The sequence below is a fragment of the Caretta caretta genome, chromosome 10 (assembly GCF_965140235.1).
Source record: "Caretta caretta isolate rCarCar2 chromosome 10, rCarCar1.hap1, whole genome shotgun sequence".
NCBI classification, from domain to species: Eukaryota; Metazoa; Chordata; order Testudines; family Cheloniidae; genus Caretta; species Caretta caretta.
Window position 1 is genome coordinate 3696343 of NC_134215.1, and position 22123 is coordinate 3718465.

General features: G+C 47.9%; 1 protein-coding gene across 2 annotated transcripts in view; it reads right to left on the reverse strand.

Moving 5' to 3' along the window:
• RAB26 (RAB26, member RAS oncogene family) overlaps nucleotides 1-22123 on the reverse strand; it is a 214952-nt gene that overhangs the window by 55028 nt on the left and 137801 nt on the right. For both annotated transcript variants that reach the window (XM_048868329.2, XM_048868328.2), the window contains exons 3-5: nucleotides 13481-13522; nucleotides 9752-9818; nucleotides 2484-2536 (exon numbers count right to left, since the gene is read on the reverse strand). In XM_048868329.2, coding sequence (XP_048724286.1) covers nucleotides 2484-2536; nucleotides 9752-9818; nucleotides 13481-13522 — 162 coding nt within the window. The remainder of the gene's footprint in view (nucleotides 1-2483; nucleotides 2537-9751; nucleotides 9819-13480; nucleotides 13523-22123) is intronic.

The following is a 22123-nucleotide window of genomic DNA, read 5'->3' on the forward strand; positions in this document are numbered from 1 at the left end:
GAAGAAATGGAACCAGTTCTAGTTTCAGCAGTCAGGGGGATAGTGGGGGATGCTTTATGGGCTTTTTAAACAGTTCTCACATAGGAGGCCAAAAACTAAGTGGACTTGTAAATGCTCTAATCAGAAAGATCCATCATGACCACAAAACACAGGCTACTGCAGTGTAACGTAGAGCAGTTCATCTACATTACAGCAAGGGGTGAAGTGTGTTTGTGCATCTCCCCCACTCCCCACCCGGTGTGTGAGCATAACCTATTCGACATTGGTGAGGCCTCATCTGGAGTACTGTGTCCAGTTTTGGGCCCCACACTTCAAGAAGGATGTGGATAAATTGGAGAGAGTCCAGCGAAGGGCAACAAAAATGATTAGGGGTCTGGAACACATGAGTTCTGAGGAGAGGCTGAGGGAGCTGGGATTGTTTAGCCTGCAGAAGAGAAGAATGAGGGGGGATTTGATAGCTGCTTTCAACTACCTGAAAGGGGGTTCCAAAGAGGATGGATCTAGACTGTTCTCAGTGGTGGCAGATGACAGAACGAGGAGTAATGGTCTCAAGTTGCAGTGGGGGAGGTTTAGGTTGGATATTAGGAAAAACTTTTTCACTAGGAGGGTGGTGAAACACTGGAATGCGTTACCTAGGGAGGTGGTGGAATCTCCTTCCTTGGAGGTTTTTAAGGTCAGGCTTGACAAAGCCCTGGCTGGGATGATTTAACTGGGGATTGGTCCTGCTTCGAGCAGGGGGTGGGACTAGATGACCTTCTGGGGTCCCTTCCAACCCTGATATTCGATGATCCTATGAACACAGGTGACTGAAATACTTGTAGTGAAATATGAATCCACCCAACATTTGAGATTTTCTGCACTGTATTACAAATGCAAAACAGGTCCTCTTTTCATGAGCACAGCGTTTCGCACTCTGCCGTGCCTTTAGTGAAAGGTAACAGAATGTGCATTTGAAAATGCAGGATTTCCACTGCTGATATAAAATAATTCACAGCAACCCACTTCCCAGTGCCAGCTCAGAAAGCTGCTGCCCCATGTTTAGTTCCTTTTGTAATTAAGATACCACTTGTTACATTTTCAAACCACCACCTTCAGGTTTTCTCCCAGCCTTGCCCTCATGCTTGGGAGGAGCTCTCCCTCCACATCTGCAAAGCCACCCCACTGTCCTCCTTCAAATCTCTTCTGCTGTGATGGCAACAAAAAAACTTGACAATTGTCAGGCCAGCGGTGGACTGAGACCGCAGGCTGTTGGGCTGACCAATATTGCCTCATTGTTTCTGTGTGCTCCCTTGTTGGTCGGTTTGCCTCCATCTGGTATCTTGTGTCTTACACTTAGATTGGAAGTTCTTTGTGCAGGGACTGTCTTTCTGTTGTGTGTTTGTAAAATGGGAGCCTTACCTGGTCCGTGACTAGGGCTCCTAGGTGCTACAGTAATATCAGTAATAATAATTGCAGGAGGGATCGACAATAGGGCAGTAATGAGCAGGATTAGGGGATGTGGATCATCATACCCAGTACTGTATCACCACGCAATTTACTTGGGTCGATTGCAAGGGCCTGTTCTCAGGAGAAGAGGCGTGCAGTGTTCTTAGGGAGATCGCTATATATACACCCCTTCTCATCAGACTCCTGTGTCTGAATGGAAGACATTCTCCCCTGCTGCTCCCATTACCCAGCAGCAAGTGTCAATACTCTCGTGAGTCTTTGGTGTCAACAGAATCAATCTCCTGGTAACCAGACTGTGATTATTTCTTTTTCAAGCTACATAGCATTACACAGAAATCTCCGTGTTTCGCAAGGTCCTAATTGTTCACAGTAATTTATTCCGTAAGTGCACTTGCCTCTGGAATGCAATCCGAGAACAAGAGTGCAGAGAGCATAACAAGCACTTGCTCAGAACTAAAGCCCGAGTCAGTTGCTCACAGATAGCAGGAAGGCATCAAAAGGCTTGGCAGTACAGAGGAGCATGCAAAACTCGAGCTGATGCTCAAGCGTCTTCTAATTCTTGAAGTCTCTTGGGTCTGCAAAATCAGGCTTCAGATCTTGCCAAAACAGGGTCTTGTGAGACCGCCAGAACTTCCTACTTCATGTCTGGCCAGAATTAGCACGATAGCCGCCTGTGCCCGGGTATTCCAGACTTTGCCCTGCCACGCCAGATGGGAGCCCTGAAAGGCTGAGGCGGCAGCCAAAATAACAACTGCTGAAAATAATGAATCAGACTTCAGAAAGGTTTGGACTGAAGAGCTTAGTGTGAGCTGCAGGGAGGTGAGAGTTATCCTGGTTTACGGGACCTGCTTCACCAACCCTGCTCTTAAGGTGAGGCAGAACAGACCGGCCAATAGGAACTTGTAAACACTGAAAAACAATTCTGGGATGTCATCAACACCAACCGACCAACCTGCGTACAACAACTCAAGAAACACAAAGTATTTGCCTTAAATTCTCATCACATTCCACATGGGACCTGACCGTGTCCAACTTACTTGGATGTTGTCAAACGATGCTCTATTTGTAACATCGTACAGCAGTAACAAAGCTGTGGAGAGAGGAAAAGACACAGTTAATGCAGGGAATTGCTTGCTGAATGGTCACAGGGGGTTTGTTTGTTTTGCTTTTTACAGCAAGATGTTTTCAGGGCGATGAAACTGAATGCTGAGAAATGCAAAGTAATGCACAGTAGAAAACACAAGCCCAACTGTACATGCAAAATAATGGATCTAAAGTTAGCTGTTATCACTCAACAAAGATCTTGGATTCATCATGGCTAGCTCTCTGAAAACATCTGTTCAACGAGCTGACCAGCAAAAGAGCGACCAGAATGTTGGGAACCATTAAGAAAGGGAGAGAGAAGAAGACATAAAATATCATAATGCAACTATACAAATCCATAGTATGCCCACACATTTAATACTGTGGGCAGTTCTGGTCACTCCAGCTAAATATATATATATATATATTAGAATTGGAAAAAGTAAAGAGAACAGCAACAAAAATGATCGGGGAATGGAACAGCTTCCATGTGAGGAGAGATTAATAAGACTGGGACTTTTCAGCTTAGAAAACAAACAACTAAGGGGGGATATGACAGAGGTCTGTAAAATTATCACCGGCGTGGAGAAAACAAAGAAGGAAGTGTTATTTACCCCTTCACATAACACAAGAACCAGGGTCACCCAATGAAATAAGGCAGCAGGTTTAAAACAAACACAAGGAAGTACTTCCTCACACCACACACAGTCAATCTGGAACTCGTTGCCAGGAGATGTTGTAAAGGCCAAAAGTACAACTGGGTTCAAAAAAGAATTAGAGAAGTTCATGGAGGACAGGTCCAACAATGGCTATTAGCCAAGACGGTCAGGGATGCTCTGGGTGTCCCTAAACCTCCAGCTGCCACAAACTGGGACTGGACAACAGGCGATGGGACACTCAATAATTGCCCTGTTCTGTTCATTCCTTCTGAAGCATCTGGCACTGGCCACTGTCAGAAGACAGGACACTGGGCTAGACGGACCATTGATCTGACCCATTGTGGCAATTTTTACATTCTTAGGTGCATGCAAAGAGGCAAAAGCTTTGTACTTGTAATATGTGTTTTACTGAAATCATTAGTATCTCTCACAATGGGTTAGGAAATCATGAAGGCACCCTCCATAAAACAGCTTTCTTTTTGTAAATTTAGTAGGAACCTTCTCAGCTATGCAAAACTTGCATGGGAATTGCACCAGTCTCCAGAGAGCCTGAGAGACCCAGCAGCAAGTGCCAGGACGAGCAATATTCTGAACTCTCCCTGCCACAGCACTGCCTGGGGGAGACACTGAAGATGCAGCCAGTCCTTTTAAGGAGACATCAACACCCCAGATGCAGGATGCAAGCTCCCCCCTCGCTGGTGGGGGAGGCAGCTGGGGACTGGAAAAGCAACTGGCAATTTTAGATAATTGTCATTGACAATAAAGTAGCACCCGAGGCCCCATTGTGCTGGGCACAGGAATGTGCCTACGATCCAGGAAAGTCAGAGTCCAGAAAGAATTAATGATTTAATTGGGGATTGGTCCTGCTTTGAGCAGGGGGTTGGACTAGATGACCTCCTGAGGTCCCTTCCAACCCTGATATTCTATGATTCTATGATTCTAAGAAATGACCAAAATCTTGGCAAGGACGATGAACAGAGATGACACATCTGCATAGCGCCTTCACAGACTGGTCTACACCACCTTGGGCCTGAGTCTCACATGTACTCCTTCATGACTGCCTGACGGGGGCCAAGGGGCCTTTGTGGGAATGTGAATCAGGCCCTTTCTATAGGTATTATTCAGTTGTAAATGACACAGGGCAAGAACGGGAACTTCCCAGGCATCTCGTTCAGGAGCCGAGTGTCCTGCGCATTATCACAGTGGTTTACACAAGTGCCTCTCTCGCCTGGTCGGTAACCTCTTCCCATGATGCTCCTCTGTCGCTCAGGGAGACTCTTACAGGAACAGCTCAGGCTGGGGGCAGAAGGGCATCTCCCTCTTTCGTGTATCCCGTGAAAAAACTGGAAGAATGCACAACACAAGGGAAAAAATAGCAGAGGCCAAACTACTACAACCCCCTGGGGGAGACCCCAAATGGACAAGCCTGCTCCAGTGCAATGCACCAGTCAGAGCGCACATGCTATATGTCTGGGGGCTTGGTACCTCGGTGTGCCAAAGACGACAGAGGACTGGATGACCGGGGAGAATGAGAATGTGACAGTGAGCCTTTAATGGCTAAACACTGGTTTGAATCCTGGCCAGGTCAGCGGTGAATGACCAAAACCCACCCCGAGCTAATGGCTGTTCAGTGGCTTATGTTTGCACATTACAATTGGCAACAACTGGTCCCTTGAAGGGGGACTCAGCAAGAAGTGCCATGGATCAACTTTGGAGATGGAGATTGTCCTCTCGGATGAGGCCCCCTCCAGGATCACGTGGGGGTACAAGGGCAGTGCAGTGTGTGGTCTTACGCCGCTGCTGCATCTGCAGGCAGAGAATTCAGCTGCCAGGGGTCTCAATTCAGCAACCTTCACAAGCCCTAGAGGCCTGCTCCAACTCCCATTTCAGGCAGGAGAGCTTTGGCTGGCGCAGCATCGAGGCCTTTCAGGTAACTCCATGCCCCTCCCCGCAGAGCGTGTTCCGAGTGCCTGGCTTAGCCACATATTCTGTCTTAAACGAATATGAAATTAAAACGCAACCTCCAGAGTTCCACTTGCTTTGCATTTTAACATCAGCCTCGCAGATAAAAAAAAAAAATCAGCGGTCAGCCGGGGTCAGGGGGACCCGCCCTGACACTCCCCCGTCCCTGTTCTCCATTGGGGTGCGCTGCTCCATTCCCTCTCAGAGAGGAACAAGAAAACTCCCCCCGGTCCCCTGAAAAGTGAAACTCAAACCCTGCCTCTCCACCACTCCCCTCCTGCCCCCAATTCCCCCAGCTCTCCCTGGCACCCAAACAAGGGGATGTACGAGAAGGTTAGCTCTAGGGCTAGTCGCCAGCCAGTCGGTCCCTTGCTGCCCCTGCCCTACCACATCTACAGATGCTGCAGATAGGTCGATACACTGGGGCCACAAAGTCTGGATGAAGATCCCAACTTCCGCAAAGTCCAGGACCGCTTGGGTGCAGGGGTTTGGTTGAGATACTGACCACAGGGCTGATAACCTGCTGGGAAGCATCCCCTAGAACTAACCTACAAAGTGACCAAGTACAACATGCCCGACGTACAAAGGACACCGTGTCTTACCAAAGAAATCAGTTCTCTGAAAGGACGGTGAGCTGCCTTCCTTTCTCCAGCATTGTTCATGGGTACATCTAATATTGGCTTGAGACTGTTCAGGGAGCCAAAGCTTTACGTCCCAGTTCCTCTAAAAGTCTATGCTTTATTTCTGTGACTGAACACAATAGCTACAGCAGATCGGAATAAATGAATAAAAACCCGTGTAAGTCACTAACTCACGATTCCGAATTTCACACCAAGTAAGAGCAAAGGTTCTCCTAACACATGGGCTATCATCAGAGCAAAGCAACTATAACGTTATCCCCTACCCGGCTGCACTTGGAATCATTCACAGTGAAATAGTGACACCCAAAAGCCAAATCCTTACTCAAGACATAGGCTGATGGGGAGTTTTGCCAAGAAAAGACCACCCACATGCCAACAAAGCACTAGGATGCCACGGGTACATGATATGCCAAGGCAAGGAGGATGCTCGGGATATTAGCTTGGCATGTTCCCTGCAATGCACGTGATCTTTGCAAGCCTTCCATTGGCTACATGCGATCCTTGGCCTTTCACCAGCATGGGGCCCTCTGCACATGAGTATGCGACCATCTCCCAAGAGTACTCTCATTCTGTCGAACAGGATAAAGGCGCTGACTAAATGTGGACTGTTTAGAAGTCAGACGGGTTGCTCAGTGGGGGAAGGTTAATCTTCATTTCACAGAAGGAAAGCATCTGTAGATATCACTGGGTTGCAAAGGAAGAGTTCCAGTTTGCGGTGATCAATGCACTTAAAGCCAGCTGGCTTTTCCTCCAAAGAAAGCACGCCTGAGATACCACCTAACAGTCAGAGGCACTGAGATAACACTAAGCACACAGCCTGCAGGTGCACTGGCTTGGGGATGTGAACTTGTCTGCTCTCTCAATCCAAGCAGTCAGCCGTGTTCAGAATGTGGGCGGAAGACCTGCAAGGAAAACAGCAGGACCCGTAAGAAACGGTGTTGGTGGCTCAGTACATGAAAGATTTGGGGGTTGTGGTGGAGAATCAGCTGAACAAGGGCCCCCAGTGCGATGTTGTGGCCAAAAGAGCGAACGTGGGAATCTCGAGGAGGAGCAGAGCAGTTATTTTGCTTCTGCATTTGGCACTGGTGCGACTGCTGCTGGAATCCTGTGTCCAGTTCTGGTGCCCACAATTCAAGAAGGAGGTCGATGAATTGGAGAGGATTCAGAGAAGAGTCATGAGAATAATTAGAAAACATGTCTTATAGTGATAGACTCCAGGGGCTCAATTGATCTAGTTTAACAAAGAGAAGGTTAAGGGGTGATTTGATCACAGTCTATAAATACCTACAGAGGGAACACATATTTAACAATGGGCTCTGCAGTCTAGCAGGGAAAGGACATGATCTAAAGACTGCAAGCTGAAGATACACAAATTCAGATGTGAAATAAGGCCTAAATTTTTAACAGTGAGAGTAATTAACCACTGGAACAATTTACCCAAGGTCATGGTGGAGTCTTGATCACCGACAACTTTGAAACCAAGATTGGAGTTTTCGAACAGATTTGCTGTAGGAATTACTTTGGGGCAGTTCTCTGGCCTGTGCTACCCAGGAGGTCAGATTAGAGGATCGTAATGGTCCCTTCTGGCTTTAGAACCTATGAATCTTTGCCTCAAGTTGGTACTGAGCTGTTGCCCCAGCAGAGCTCTCTTGGGGGCTCGGCCTCTTACCTTCTGCACACAGCTCAGGGCTTAACTATTTGTGGTTAGAGGTGGTCAAAGTTTTCCCATGGAAAAATGGGATTTCGTTGAAAAAAATCAGCCTTTTCTTTTTTTTTTTTGAGAGAGAGAGAGAGAGATTGAGATTTCAAAGGGAAACTTTGAAATTAAACATAGTTTGGAACTGAAATTTTTTTAAAAAACAAAGACTTTGGAAGTTTTAGGCTTTTGTTTTCTCCTCTCCGTTTTTTCGTTTTTCACCTTTCAGTGCGATACAATGAGTGCTGGCGATAGCTAGGGCTTTCCTCCTCCCCTCCCATTTCCCATTTTCCAGTCGGATTTTTCAAAGATTTCTCCATCTTTGGAAATGTTACAGAGTGGAAAAGAAAAGAAAAGGAAAAAGGGGTGAAGAAAATACTACCCATTATTCCCTGTATTGCATTCACTGGCAACTGAAGAAAACAAGAACTGGGAAGAAAAAGGAAAACATGTCAAATTTTCAATTTTTTCAAAATTTCTTAGTGACAAAAGTTGTTTCATTTTGAAATTTTCCTGTGAAACACTGAAACATTTCAAACCAATATTCTGCCTGAGACGGTGTATGTGAAAAATAAAATTTTTTTTTAGACATCCTCTGAAAAGAGAGCCCAGGGTACTGCCCAAATTCCCGCTTGGGTGATTCCATTTTCCTGTCTTAGATCCCTCTGCAAAGACCTGGGATTCTCCTTCATTTCTTCCCTGAAATGTTGAGCAACAGCTGCGTTCTCCCCAGCCGCCCCGAAGATTCCTGCATATACCGTTTGTCAAGCACTCTTGAGCTGTCCCCAAGGAAAGGAGCTGCATAAATGTCTGTTGTCATTATTACAGCTCATTTCACTTGGAGCTACAAGAACGTGCTGTTCAGTAACCATTTCCCAGGAGGGACACACCAGTGTCTCATCTTCCCTTGACAGATCTATGGCGCTCCCGTTCACTTTGACTGGAGCTCCCTGGGCAGAAACGGAAGAGAAGAGGTCGGCCTGGAGATGGCTTAACAGAGGGCTGGGGATGCTCTGGAAGAGGAAACTCTCAAAGGGAGAGCATACCATATCATTAGAGCTCCTTCCAGCTCTGTCCCTATTGGCCGTTCGTTACTGCAGAGATTTCATCACTACAGAATGGTACGAGATCTGGCTTCTGAGACCCACAGGCAGGATCTAGGGGGGTGGCTTGAAGGAATAATGGCAGCTGAATGCCTGGCTTCCCTCATATATGGGGTTTACTGTTCTGTTCAATGGCTTTCAGCACCCCAACTCTACAAATTGTTCCACCAGCCTGCCCACAGCTGTTAAACACCCACTCAGGTTGGGGCAGAGCCCCACTGATAAAGGGTGGGTTCTGAGCGTGAAAGACAAAATCTTGCATGGGGGCTGCACTGGAGTCTTTCCAAGAACCAATCATTCCCTTCACATGAGGAGTAAGCTAAACCTGGCACCGGTGAGAATGAGCCCAGCTCCCTTAAAGGGTCAGTTTCTCCTGACAGCCTTCAACAGAGCCTTGCCAATTTCCACCAGCAGAGGCTCTTAAATGTGAAACTAACCAGTCTGTGTTCCTTGCCCCAGGAAAAGGGCAGACAGGGCTTGAGCCTGCACCGTGGATTTCCTCGCTGACTCCAACAGAGGCAGGATGAGGCCGAAAATGAATCAATTTAATCTTTTAAAATTCTTTCCATTTAAAAATCACCTGCATTTCTGGTACTAACGCTAGGAATGAAGGATGTTTTCAGGTGCTAACAGCGTCCACTTTCAATAACAGCTCTGTAAAATAGCGTGGTGTGGGAGGTGTGACATTTGCTCAGTCACTGAGGAGCTGGACAATATAGAGGAGATAATTTTAAATCTCCCTGGGAGATTCTTTTTTAAATGATGGACTCCCTTCCTGCCATGCTGTGCCTAGGATGACCAGATGTCCTGGTTTTATAGGGACAGTCCTGATATTTGGGGTTTTGTCTTATATAGGTGTCGATTACCCCCCCCCCCCCGTCCCCAGTTTTTCACACTTGCTATCTGGTCACCTTAGCTGTGCCCCAGACACACCAGCAGCAGGCTGGGGCACAGAAACCAGGAGGGGAAAGTGATGCTAACACAGAGCTGTCTAGACTCACTCCCCAGCCCGAGCAAGGAGCACAAACTCAAACAGCAGCAACAGGGACCCGCCAGGAGCATGACGCTCTGTGTGGATCCATGATCCCGGGGGCCCTTAACACTGTCCCTTTAAACTCTATTTGGCCCCCCTACAAAAAGGGAGCGCAGAGAAGCTCTTACCATGGGCATCTCGGTAATAGGCGTGAGTGACACTGCGGAACCTCTCCTGCCCTGCGGTGTCCCAGATCTGAAAAGGGCAAAGACAGGGCACCATCAGACACAATGCAAGCTGCTCAAACCAGCCCAGGCTGCTCTGGGAGCTGGGAGGATACACTGGGCTCCTTTGTTTTCCTTTTAAAGATGTTTCATTTATTTGAAGTTTAAAATGAATGAAGGGGGAGGGGCTAGCTAGAGCTGATCCAAGGACTCCAGAGAAGCAATGGAATGAGGATTTTGGAAGCCTCCTGCTTAGTCACACGTTGAAAGGGGCCTGCAGTCCCCAAATCATCCCTGCACCAGTGCGCTATCAAGATGGCAGCTTCTGATTGGACTGCTAATTATTGTTTTAATTCTACTATAAAGTTACCCCTTTTGACTCAAGTGGTTAGCCAAAAATGTTGGGGTCCTGTGGGTTGGTCCTGTTAGAAATTATGACTGCACAGCCTTTTTAAAGAAACAGGATTGCATCAAAGAAGCACCTGATTCAAAGTCCTATTTCTTTGAACCCAGCAGGAATCAAGCAACAGGAGGTCATGTCTTTGCTCATCGCTCCCAGCCTCTTTCAGACAACACTCTGCCCAAAAGCGCTCTCCCGGCTTTTTTGAGGGCCACACTCCCAGCGTGACTGCTCTTGGCTTTTCTGCCCCTTATCTCCCAGCTTCTCTGGTCTTTCTGATGCTTTCTCAGACACACGCACCTTCACAAAAGAATAGCCAGTGAACCCCCTTTGCCCAAGTGCCTTGCTGTGGGTGGTGACATAGGCCGGCGTATGCGGTGGAGGTTGTAATTGTTTCAGCTACCAGGTAACTTCATTGTGTCTTACCACTCTATTCAATGAAGGGCTGTGGTCACACCCAACCCATAATAGTATGGGAGCCACCTTTTCAGAGATTTGCTCTTTGTGCTTAGCGATCAGAATCTCTTTCCTTTCAGCCCACCTGTGAGCTGGCCCAGCCAAGGGGTTGTATATGCAATTACACCACAAAGCCTTTGCAAATCGAGCCAGTTAGTTCTATTTGTTATTACTTCATTGCTAGGTGTTGGCCACAGGCAGGTTCTGTTTCACTCATGCTGTCACCACAAGCTACTCATTCCATGTCTCCATCCCGCCAAGAGAAGCACCATGGAAAATGGTCCACTCAGCGCCTGATGGCTTCATGTTCTGCCAGGCCACGTACCGCAGGTTGAAGTGATTCAGAGCTGGGAGTTCAGCAGTCTGCTCACATGTGAGCAACACCAGCTGTCAGAGCGACGGAGGGAACATTGCGGGTTTCAGCAACGATGGGAGAAAAATTAAGACCCAACCAGAAATTCTTTTGGAAAATAAATATAAAATCCAGTGACAATGCGCACTCCTGAGAAAATTACTTTAACATTTCATTTCAACAACAATTCATGGTCTGATCTATTTGCACATGATTAATTTGCAACAGGGGGATGTTTGTAGGGCTAAGAATAGGAAAAGTGACAAGCGCAATAAATATTTAAGAGGCGTGTCACCATTCTTCAGCATGTCTGAATACCGAAATGATGGCTTTTGACAAATGGCCTACAATGCCTCCTTAATCAAAAATCCATTTGCTGGATGGATGTGTGGGGACCTACTAATTGAATTTATCAGTTTTTAATGCAGTGTTGTGTTTGCACAGAAACACACAATCCTATTGGGGGAAAAGGAGAGCTAATGTTATTAGTTAGCTTCCAGCACCGAGGTCACAGAAGACAGCCAGATCTTGTGGCATTACAGCAGCTCAGATTCTTTTGGAGCTGAAGATGTTGAGTTGAGATATCATGGGGCCGGGATGGATCAGGGGACTGGGTAACAGTGTCTTTCACCACGGAGTCTTTGACTTCAAGGGTCTTGTCTGCACCAGGAATTAGCCTGGATTTCAGCCATCATAATGCACCGCCATTGCAGACAAGGAAAGACATGATTTAGACCAGTGGAACCCTGGTGTCTATTCTGTTCTATATAGGTTCTTATACCAAAAGCTTACCACCATAATATCTGAGCATCTTCCAGTAGTGTATTAAGCAACATGTTGTTTGTTCTCTCATCTTCTCCCTCAGGGAGAAGTGGGTACAATGGAGTGTCTTGTTTTGGTAGAGTTTTAAGGTATGACTTTTTGTTTTTAAATATACACTTTCAAGTAGGGATGGCCGCCAGCAGTTTTAGTTGTGGCTTTCCTTGTCTGCATGGGTGCAATTAAATCAGCAGCTGAAATCAAGGCTAATGCCAGGTATATACAAGATCCAAGTAACTGGTTTGAATCGGGGCTGTGTCCAATCAGAATTTATTCTCACCCAGTGGTGGTTCAGTCGTCAATGTGGAAAGAGCTGCTGGGTTTAGACCAGTGTCCCCAGCAGAAGAATAACCAGCAGGGAGGTCAAGCAGTCAATGGACCATGGAGACTAGCCTCCCCTCCCTTCCCCAAGTGACCCCTCACAATGAGGCTTAAGGGGCATTAGCAGGGAAGGCAGGGGAAGCTTGCACTCCGGCCAACTATGCTGTACTTGTTTAATGGTGCACAAAGGCCTGTCTCCAGAGATGCCTCTCAGCAGCGCTGAAAAAAATTCCCACTAAAGCTATTATAAAGACAAAGAAACAGGTAAATAGTCACAGAGAGGAACTAAATGCAAAAATCACAACTGCCAAAGATATTCTGCCAACTGCTGCTCCTCAGCGTGTGGCTGATGCTTTGTTTGGTGTTAGATATTGCTGATTTCATTACCCTGCTGCACACGTTCGAAAGTCGCTTGCAGATGGGAGAGAGCACTCTGGTACGTTCCTTACATCTCTTGCAAAACTCCAGATTCCCTGGGGAGACCATACACTGGGGAACCCTGTTAAGAAAGCCCAACAGATATGAAAGCCAACCTTGCTGGGAATTCTTCAGCCTGAGCGGATCTGAATTCAGCTCCATTACATGAGTTCAGAGGTCTGCAATGTCTTGCTCTGCCAGAGTACTTGTGATCGTTTGATGGTCTCTTGGTCTATGCTGTGATGGCGACGGGGGAGGTGGGGGATCCCTTTTTAAACAGCAGAGGCCTAACTAGCCCCAAGTAGAGCGGTACTATCACCTCCTGTGACTTGCATGCTATGCTTCTGTTAATACAACCTAAAAATGCATTTGCTTTTTTTGCAACAGCATCGCATTGCGAACTCATGTTGAGGCTGTGATCCACCACAACTCCCAGATCCTTGCCAAGCCACTTATCCCCCATTCTGTATTTGTGCATTAGGTTTTTCTTCCCTCACTGCAGGACCTTACTTTTATCTTTGTTGAATTTCATTTTGCTGTCTATAGCCCAGTTCTCCAATATATCAAGATCCCTCTGAATTTTAGCTCTAATCCTCAAAGTGCTGGCCACACCCCAGCTTAGTGTCATCTGCAAATGTGATCAGTGTGCTCTCTAGTCCTACATCCAGCTCATTCATAAAGAAGGTAAACAACCTAAACAAGCTATCCTTTAAAACTAAACCCAATCCAAACCAACGTGTTGGTTCTTTATTTTTCTTTTCTTTTTTTTTTTGGAAGTGCAGAAAGGTTTCATGAAGCCCTCGATCAACCATGGGTATTGATAGGGTGCTAGGTACCATAGCCAGCAGCACTAAGCCCCACAGCAAACAAGCTGACATGGACGAGTTCAGGTTCATGCAGAGCTGACGAATGCGGGTCAGGGGCTTACCTGAAGCTTTACCTTCACTGCATCCACATTTAAGACTTTATTCTGAAAGAGAAAACAGAAGAATGATGAGAACTCTGTACAAAACAGATTTAGACAGAGTTACAACAGCAAAGGGATTTGCCCCATCTTGTTTTGTTGCACTGACATTTTATTAGTTTGTATGGAACTGGCCAACAAATACTTAAGATTTTCCTAGGTAACTGTCACGCTTCCGTATTGTATTGATTAAGAACAATAGCCTTTCAGTTATGCAGCCCCTTTCATCCAAAGCACTTTACCAGCTAATGCCTGGAGAGAGATCACTGCAGCCAGTGCTGGGGAAGAACACAGCAATGGTTTAGCAGTGTACATCAACCCCACACAGTAATGTAGCGAGAACTTTAGGTAGGCAGAATGTAATTGTTCAGAGTGGAAATTAGCAAGGCACTGGGGTTACTGACCCTAATGAAGGCAGTCAGTGCCTTGATTTTTCAGCCCCTCTGAAAGACTGTTCCTGCCAGCACATTCTGGGAGTTGGGTTCTGGGTTCTCAGCCACCGGCCCATTGCTCTCACACCTCTGCTTCCCCATCTACAAAGGGGAGATCGTGCCAAATTTCTTCGCAGGAGGGATTAAGTCATTACACATGCTTTGTGTGCTAGAGAACACACACTAGAGGGCATTCAAAGCACCACCAGCAAATAGGTCTGCATTACACCAGCTTTCAGCCAACACAGGGCTGTCAGATTGGATCCTCAATAAAGGTCCTTGCGGCCACAACAGGAAGGTTTTCTTCCATTCCTGGTAAGCCTGCTAGTTCTGACCTCTGGGATCCTGCCCCAGCACTGCCCCTACAGCACAGTCCATGGTGTTAATGCACAATATTAAACTGAAGGCTATAAAACGTTGGACTAGATGACCTTCTGGGGTCCCTTCCAACCCTTATATTCTATGATTCTAAAACAAGGTCACGCCCATCAGAAGCCACATGTCCTTTGCTGGGGTGTCGCACCGGGGGAAGATGCAGAGATGTGTCCATTTAACTGCCTGAAGTGGGCATGAATGAGACTTGTCAGTGAAAACGCTCCATAAGTACAGGCCCAGGACACCTTCAGGCGTCTGGTCACAGGAGAGACTGGCGTGACCTTGTCAGACCTGCAGCCGTGATGTCCTGGTGACCATCTGAACAGCAGCGTCAATCACGAGTCTCCCCCCCAAGTCATGGGCCAGGAATCCAAAAACTTCAGCACCTGTCTTTAAAGAATGGGAGGGGTCGGATGGCTAGTCCCAAACGCTACGCCTGCACGGACATCCTGGCGCTGAACTCCTCCCTGTCCCACAGAACAGGGACGCTCTCTCCGTGCCCAAAGAAGGGGCACGGTGGTACCTTGGCAATGGATGCATTAGAAACCTGTCAGTAGAACAAGCCCATGTCTTTAATACGGAGGTGAGGGTCCTCAGAGTCTACAGAGCCAAGCATGCCATGTGGCCTGGCTGCTCAAATGAAGACACAGCACGGCACGCTGGGTTTTGGAGTCTCTGCGGGTCACCACCTCGGCAGTTAAGATGACCATAGGTGCAGAGCGCATTGTGCTGCTATGGGCTGCTTATAATCTATATTGGGGCTCCGCAGACAATGCTAGGCCCTGCTCCCTCTCTCACTGCCTTGGGAGTGTTCTCACCCACACTGTGCACTGCAGGCAGACAAGGCCTCCATCTTCCTCTGCCACCGAGCGGTATTTGCAAAAAACAACCCTTAAAACGCTGACTCGTCCAGCCCTGCTCAGAATGTGCCTCTGCAGGGCAAGAGCCTGGCAGGAGCTCATCAGCACTTCCCCCAGGGAACAGACCCATCTTAGGAGCTATTCCAAAGTCACGTCCAGCTCCCAGCATAGGGAGGTCTCTCCGTTACGATTAGGAAACCCAACAGACGTGTCAGAAGCGACACAGACAGACTTGGAGTATTCATACTGCAAAAGGAGAATAAATAAGAAAAATGATCGTTTTCAACCTGGGTGCCTGACCCAAATCCAGGCACTTTCCTTCAGCAGCAGGTATATGGACGCACCGGAAAGGAAACCAACCCCAGCTCAGTCCCAGTCTTGGGCACCTACAGACAAACCCAACCAGTCTATTGGCAGCCGCTAACGCAGACGGGCAGGTTGTTGAGACAGATTAATTCTGACCATCCCCTTTGAAGAGGCTTTGCAGCAGGACACAAGCGCCTCTCCCAAGGGATGTCCCCAAGGAGCTGGCACTTTGCACCACCAGCAGGAAAACCGTAACTTTCTCAGCAAACCAAGTTCGACTCCAGCTGCAGCTTCCCTGACCTCAAGTTAGCAAAATGCAGTTGAAATCCATTGGGAGCCAGGGGCTCTGCAACTCTGGAGAGGCTCCCCAGGAATGCTGGGATGGCAGTTGTCTGAAGTGTGATCACATGCAGCAGCCGGCCTTAACCATGCCGCTGTCACACCCCAAATAAAACGTTGCTTTGATGGGCTCAGAGGCTCCATTTCCAGCCTGCCCATTTGGTCCCACTCTCTAGGGCTATGGAAATTAACTGGTGATTTCCTCCCTGACAGCCCTTCTCAAAGCTGCCACAACCCCCCTGTGACCAGAGATACCAGTGAAGCCAGGCTTTGCACATCTTGAGGGGTATCTGGTATCTGGCAGGCAAAGGACACTGGAGCGGGTGCAAATCAGGAGCGATGTCAATGGAGTAGAGCGATGTAAAGGAGGTCAGAGCCAGCCCGCTGGCTTGAGGGGATTGAGGGTTGGCCTGACCTCGCTCTTGGAAAATTCTCAGAGAGGTATGGATGGACTGTCAGCTCTCCACCCTCCCCTCGACTGTGGGTTGGGGGGAAGTTGGTAAATCCTCCGGCCCTTCAGTTGGCTCTTTACCACAAGCACTGCAGAGAGAGAGAGAGACTATTTTCAAGTGATTCCCCATCCTTATTTGCATAAGGAGTCTGCAGGGGCTTATAAATGGGAGCCCAGGTTTCACTGTTGAAGGCTGTGACACAAAATCTATTACAGACCTGTCTACCTAGAGCTATCTACTCTTTATTTGCACTGAGCTAGTGTCTACAGGCCCCAGCCCCGTTGGGCTAGGCGCTATACAAACATTTTACAAACAAGACTCGTGTTCCTACAATTCTCTTTTACTCGTGCTGCCCTTGTGTATACGTATCTCCAGCTCCTCTCAAAATGACCCCCACCTGGTGGGGCAATGCTAGAGAAAGTCTGCACGTAAGTTTATTTACTCCCTTCAAGGGGCAGGGCCTATCCCAGAGTTTTAAAAATCCCACCTTCAAACCGAAGCCCTCCAGAGACCACACTAGTATGTGCGTTTCTAGGTGTCACTGCACCAGAGACTGGCAGACAGGCCAAACCAGAGGATCATTTGTGTCTAATGCCCACAAGGGGGATTCTGACAGGTCCTCATCTGATTCTTTCTTAAAATAGATGGATATACCAGGAGGCATGGAGGTCTGAATATGAATGAGAAAGCATTCCTTTGTATCCATCTCCTACACCTAGCAGAGCTCTTAAAAACCTAGCAATTGCCATTTCAGAACAGCCAGACGGTCCAGCTAGCCTGCAATCTCCTTGAGTTTTAGCAGACTGACACCTGCTAGCTCAAAATCCCAGACCCTGTTGCACTCGCCTGGTATCTCACTTTCCATTGTGCCAGAACAGACCAATGGTCCAGCTAGCCCAGGAACCTGCATCCAACAGCAGTCAATGACAAACACTTTGGAGAACAATATAAAACATCTAAACTGCACGGAACTGTGCACCATACGGGGGAAGGAATTTCTCCCCGATTCCAGCTGCTGATCAACTTATGCCCTGAAGCAGGAGGATGGGGAGTCCTGGTAACAGCTCTCCTAGCTGCAGGTTTTATTTTTTATTCATAAGTGCTCAGGCGCTTGTTTAAAAAACTTCCTATGTTATATAAAAATCACCCATGGAAACAATTTATATTGTGGTACAACTAGAAAATCGTTTTCAGTGTCAATGTCTACGGCAAGGTAGACATATTTGGCAATTTAAAATCCAGAATCACTGTTGCTAATTTACACTATTGCACGTAGCTCTGACTGGAGGACCTCTGGCAATAAATTAATGAGCTACAATATGCTGTGTTAATGGCTTTAAAAAGATACAGCCAATTACTTACAAATATCCAGTTAGTAACCACCCTTAGAAACATAAAAATCACTTCTTTTCCTGCCAATTTTGCTTCTTTTTCAAACATAGAGATGCGCTCTCTCTCTCTCTCTCTCTCTCACACTCACTCTCCTTTTTGTTCATTTTGTCTGTGTTTTAGATGATTGGACAATAAAAATCAATAAGAAAACGAGCTGAAGCAGTCAGACTTTCTGCACTGTCCCTCCATACTGCCCTTGTCCTGGATAGAACTTTAAGGAGACGAAGGATGGGCCAGAGATTATGCTGCTAGCTTGGGAATCAAAACACCTGGGTGACTTGGGACAAGACAGGAACTCTACCCTGTCCCTCACAGAGGATGGAGAGAACAGCACAGCCTCCCAGGGGCGCGGGGAGGACTAACACACTGACGATTGTGAGGTGCGCAGATGCTCCGGTACCCACAGTAGATAAACATGCCAAGCTGAGGGTGGATCGGAATTGCTTCTGGCTGTGTTATATCTGCACTGATAAGCAGCAGTTCCGCTCTCCTCCTGACTTGCAGGTTAGCGACTCCTTCCCAACCCTCCCCTTAAACAAACGTTATTGCTGTGCGCTACAGCAGATGGTCTGCATTACCGCTATCCATTTTTTTGATGCATCCTAGCAATTAACGAGCCTCTAATGCTCCTATTTCCTTTTTATGGCAGTCCCTGCTGCTTCCACCCTGAGCCCTGCTGATCAACCAAATCAACAAACCCATAACAACTTTATCTCCACATCTAAACTGCCTGGTGGGAAGACACAGCAACGTGGGCCGCTCACGCGAGCCCAGCGATGCCGTTCTGCTGCTCTCCTGGCTGCTACGCAGCTGCAAGACAAACTCTAGAGTGCCTGCTATGGTCAGATCACCTCTTCTGCCCAAGGAGATGGTGAGGGCGAAAGCTCCCCATTAGAGGCCTGACAGTTACAAAGAGGGAGTCTATCTAGTGGTTTGAGCAGGGGACTGGGAGCTAGGACACCTGCTTCTAGTTCCATCTCTGCCTCTGTCTCACTGGGGAAAGTCACCACCTCCCCAAGACTCAGTCTGTAAAGTGCTTTGAGATCCCCAGGGCGAGGGGGCGACAGAAGGTGAGAGGTGAAGATAACTGGAGGCGACTGGCTGAGTCCCAAGTACCGTCTCTCATGTATGACTGGAACAAGCCTCTTTCAGAAGCAAAACGGATGCTGTCCCTTCTGGCTGAGGAAAGGCTGACTGCGGGGACGGGCCAGGGAGCACCCCAAGCCCCGCTCTACATCCCTCCCTTGCTTGGCTGGCGTTCCCCTTGGCCCTGCTCCCTTCCCACACTGCCCCCACTGCCTCCGTGTTGGGAGGGAAGCACCAGCCTCTGCCCTCCTGCCCCAGCCATTCAGAGACCAGTGCCTAGACTTCAGAACCCCTCTGAGCAGCCCGTCCAAGACGGAAACAACCTCAGGGCAGATCCTAGTTCAAGATGGATGAGATTATCAAGGAAAATCAACAGACTAACCAGTGAGAAGCAGAGCTGGTGGAAAAAGTGATTTTGATAAACACAGCATGGCTGGTTTGCTCCACTGTTATTACTCAGTGCTTTGGGGAGCGTTCAGCCAGACCATAGTCCAAAGAAGGATTCATCTCAGGTGGGCGCTCGTTAGTCACTATTGATCCTTCATTATTCTCCTGATTAAAGAGAACGAGTCAGAACCAAGGAGCAGAATGTCCTATGTACAAATTATCTATGTCACAGAGATAATCAACCACACACTATGAAAAATATTACTACCTAATAGAGAATCTCCTTCCGTATCCAGAGACTGAATCCAGAAAAACCTGTTCAGAATATCTTTGTCACCACAGTATGCCTCTGCACTGATCTGGCACCTTAAAATCCCATTGGGCCTGCAGAAAAGCGGGGTGGGGGGTCGGGGGGATATCTTCTTTTTGAAAAATTGGATAGAATCAACAAACAGCTACAAGAACAATTCAAACCCCAGACGACTGCAAAGCTCAATCTATGTAGTTTATCCACGAGACAGCTAAGAGGTGACTGGATCACAGGCCATAAGTACCTACATGGGGAGAAGATTTAGCAGAAAGTTCTTTAATGTAGCAGACACAGGCTGAGCGAGATCAAAGGGCTGGAAACCGAAGCGAGACAAATTCAGACTAGAAATAAAGCACAATTTTTTGACAGTGAAGGTAATTAACTACTGAAATGACTTTCCAAGGGCTGGCGTGGACTTTCTGTTCATTGAAATCTCTAAATCATGAATGGGATTTTTTTTTTGTAAAGTTCCATCTAACTCAACCAGAAGGTATGGGATTGATGGGTGAAATTCTACGCTTCGGGCATGCAGGAGGGCAGACTAAATTATCATAATGGTCCCTTTATGGCCTTGACTACTATGAACAAATGAATCTATAATGAAAACCCGACAGTTAAAGACACATCGGAGCGAAAGGTTAGAACAGACTGAGATTTGTCGACAGATTTTATTTAAATTTATAATAAAAACATGCAAAACCCCCACATCTCTATTACTCTGGGCACCTTTGACTACTAGCAGAGCACCTAAAAGCCACCCCATTGCACTAGGCACTGAAAAACACACACACAGCAAGAGACAGCCCCTGCCCCAAAGAGCTTACATGCCAAAAAGACAAGACAGACAGAGGATCAGGAGGGGAAACTGAGGCACAAAGGGGACACGACTTGCCCACAGTCACACATCAGGTCAGTGGCAGAGACAGGAATTGAAACCAGGACTACCGAGTCCCAGCCCAGTGCACTATCCAGTGAACCAAAGCCAGCAGCTTATCTACCACCAGTCTCCAAAAGGACAAAGCTCCCTTCCTCCCCCCAAAAAGGAGTCACCCTTTGTCCTGCATAGAGGTTACATACAACAATTTACATAGCGTGCCCCCAAGGTCGACAAACCAGGGCAAGCTCAGTCCAAGAGGAGCAAGAGGATCCAAAGTGGAGGGCGCTGGTGGATAGCATCCTGTTAGTACTCCCTTTTAAAACTGATTCATAAGGCCAGAAGGGACGTCCGTGACCATCTCTGCCATTATGGAAAGTATTGCGAATTATTTGCAAACAGAAAAACAGGGTAAACCTCAGCTCCAGTGAGATGCGGGTTTGATTTTTAAAAAATTCTTTCCTTGTTAATAATATAAGACATCAGCTGTGTCTTGACAGTGCCCCTTTTAACAGTCACCCTCGCTCCCCAGCAAAGTGCCAGGAGAAGCAATCTGCTAGCATATGGATCCCCTTGAAAAGGTGGCACTTCACTCTCCAGCCACGACATGGGCCGCAGAGACAGGAGGGAGTCAGACGACAAGTTTCCCATTTAAATTGTGAATCTGCAGCCTCCTTTATCGGGGTGGGCAAAGAGCCACATAAGCTGGCTTCACACACAGTACCCAGCTGGAATTCGATTTCAACCCTGCATGCATTTAGAGAGCACGGTGGATGGGGAGGAGACAGCTACCTCAGTGAAAAGCTCTCTGGAAGAGTCTATTCCGAGCCCCGCGATGGCTGGAGGCCAAGTTCACTCATTTCTCAGAGAAGGTGTTTTCTCTCTGTGTGTTTGTAATATAATTGTGGTAACAACGTTCTGTCGGCTAAAGCAATCACACACCACTCGGCAAATTAACTGACTCCCGTAACAATGGTTTTCTGGATGGATTGCAAGGGGGGACCATAACCCTGAGCCGCGCGCTGTTCCGATAAACAAGCAGAGGCGCTGGCTGCATGTTGGCGGAGGACGTACAGACGTTCCAGGTGCTGGCACAGCTCTTCAACAAATGTCCTCTGGCAGCAGCAGGCTGCCTGCCAGGGAAGAAGAGCAGGCCCAGGAACTGCACAGCACCATGTGCGAGGCCTTGCGAGCCAGTCAGCATTTCATCATGCAAGAGCCCTGGACGGACGAACCCGCCGTGGGCCCGTCTCCCAGCTTCTGAAGGAGCAGAGCTACTGTTCCTCGTCACTCCCCACACCACACACATACTGGGCACCACCACCCTGCCCAGCCCCAGGAGCAGAAAGGCGATTAATGGAGGTGCAGTGTGGCCTAGTGGCCTGGGCTAGAGTCAGGACACCTGGGTTCCATTCCTAACTCTGTGACGCTGGGCAAGTCCCTTCCTCTCTCTGGGGCTCCGTTTCCCCTCTTACCCTTTGCAGGGCTTGTCTGCAGAAGGTGAATTTTGTAGGGCAGGGACTGTCTCGCTGGGAACACGTGCAGTGCCCGATCTTGGCCAGAGCCTTTTGTCAGCCTTATGATAATGGCACAGGGTCGCTAGCCATGAGGGGCTCAGGCACCCAGCCCATCTGGGGAAGATGAGCCAACCCAGACCCACCGGTGAGTAGTTAATACCTGGGCAGCAGTTAGTGTGGGAACTCCTGGGCCTAACAAAGGCTTAGGAGAGTGCAGCGAGGAAGCCCAGAATAGGGGAATCGCTGAGGCGTGAGACTCCTTGGGGAGACAGGTCGGC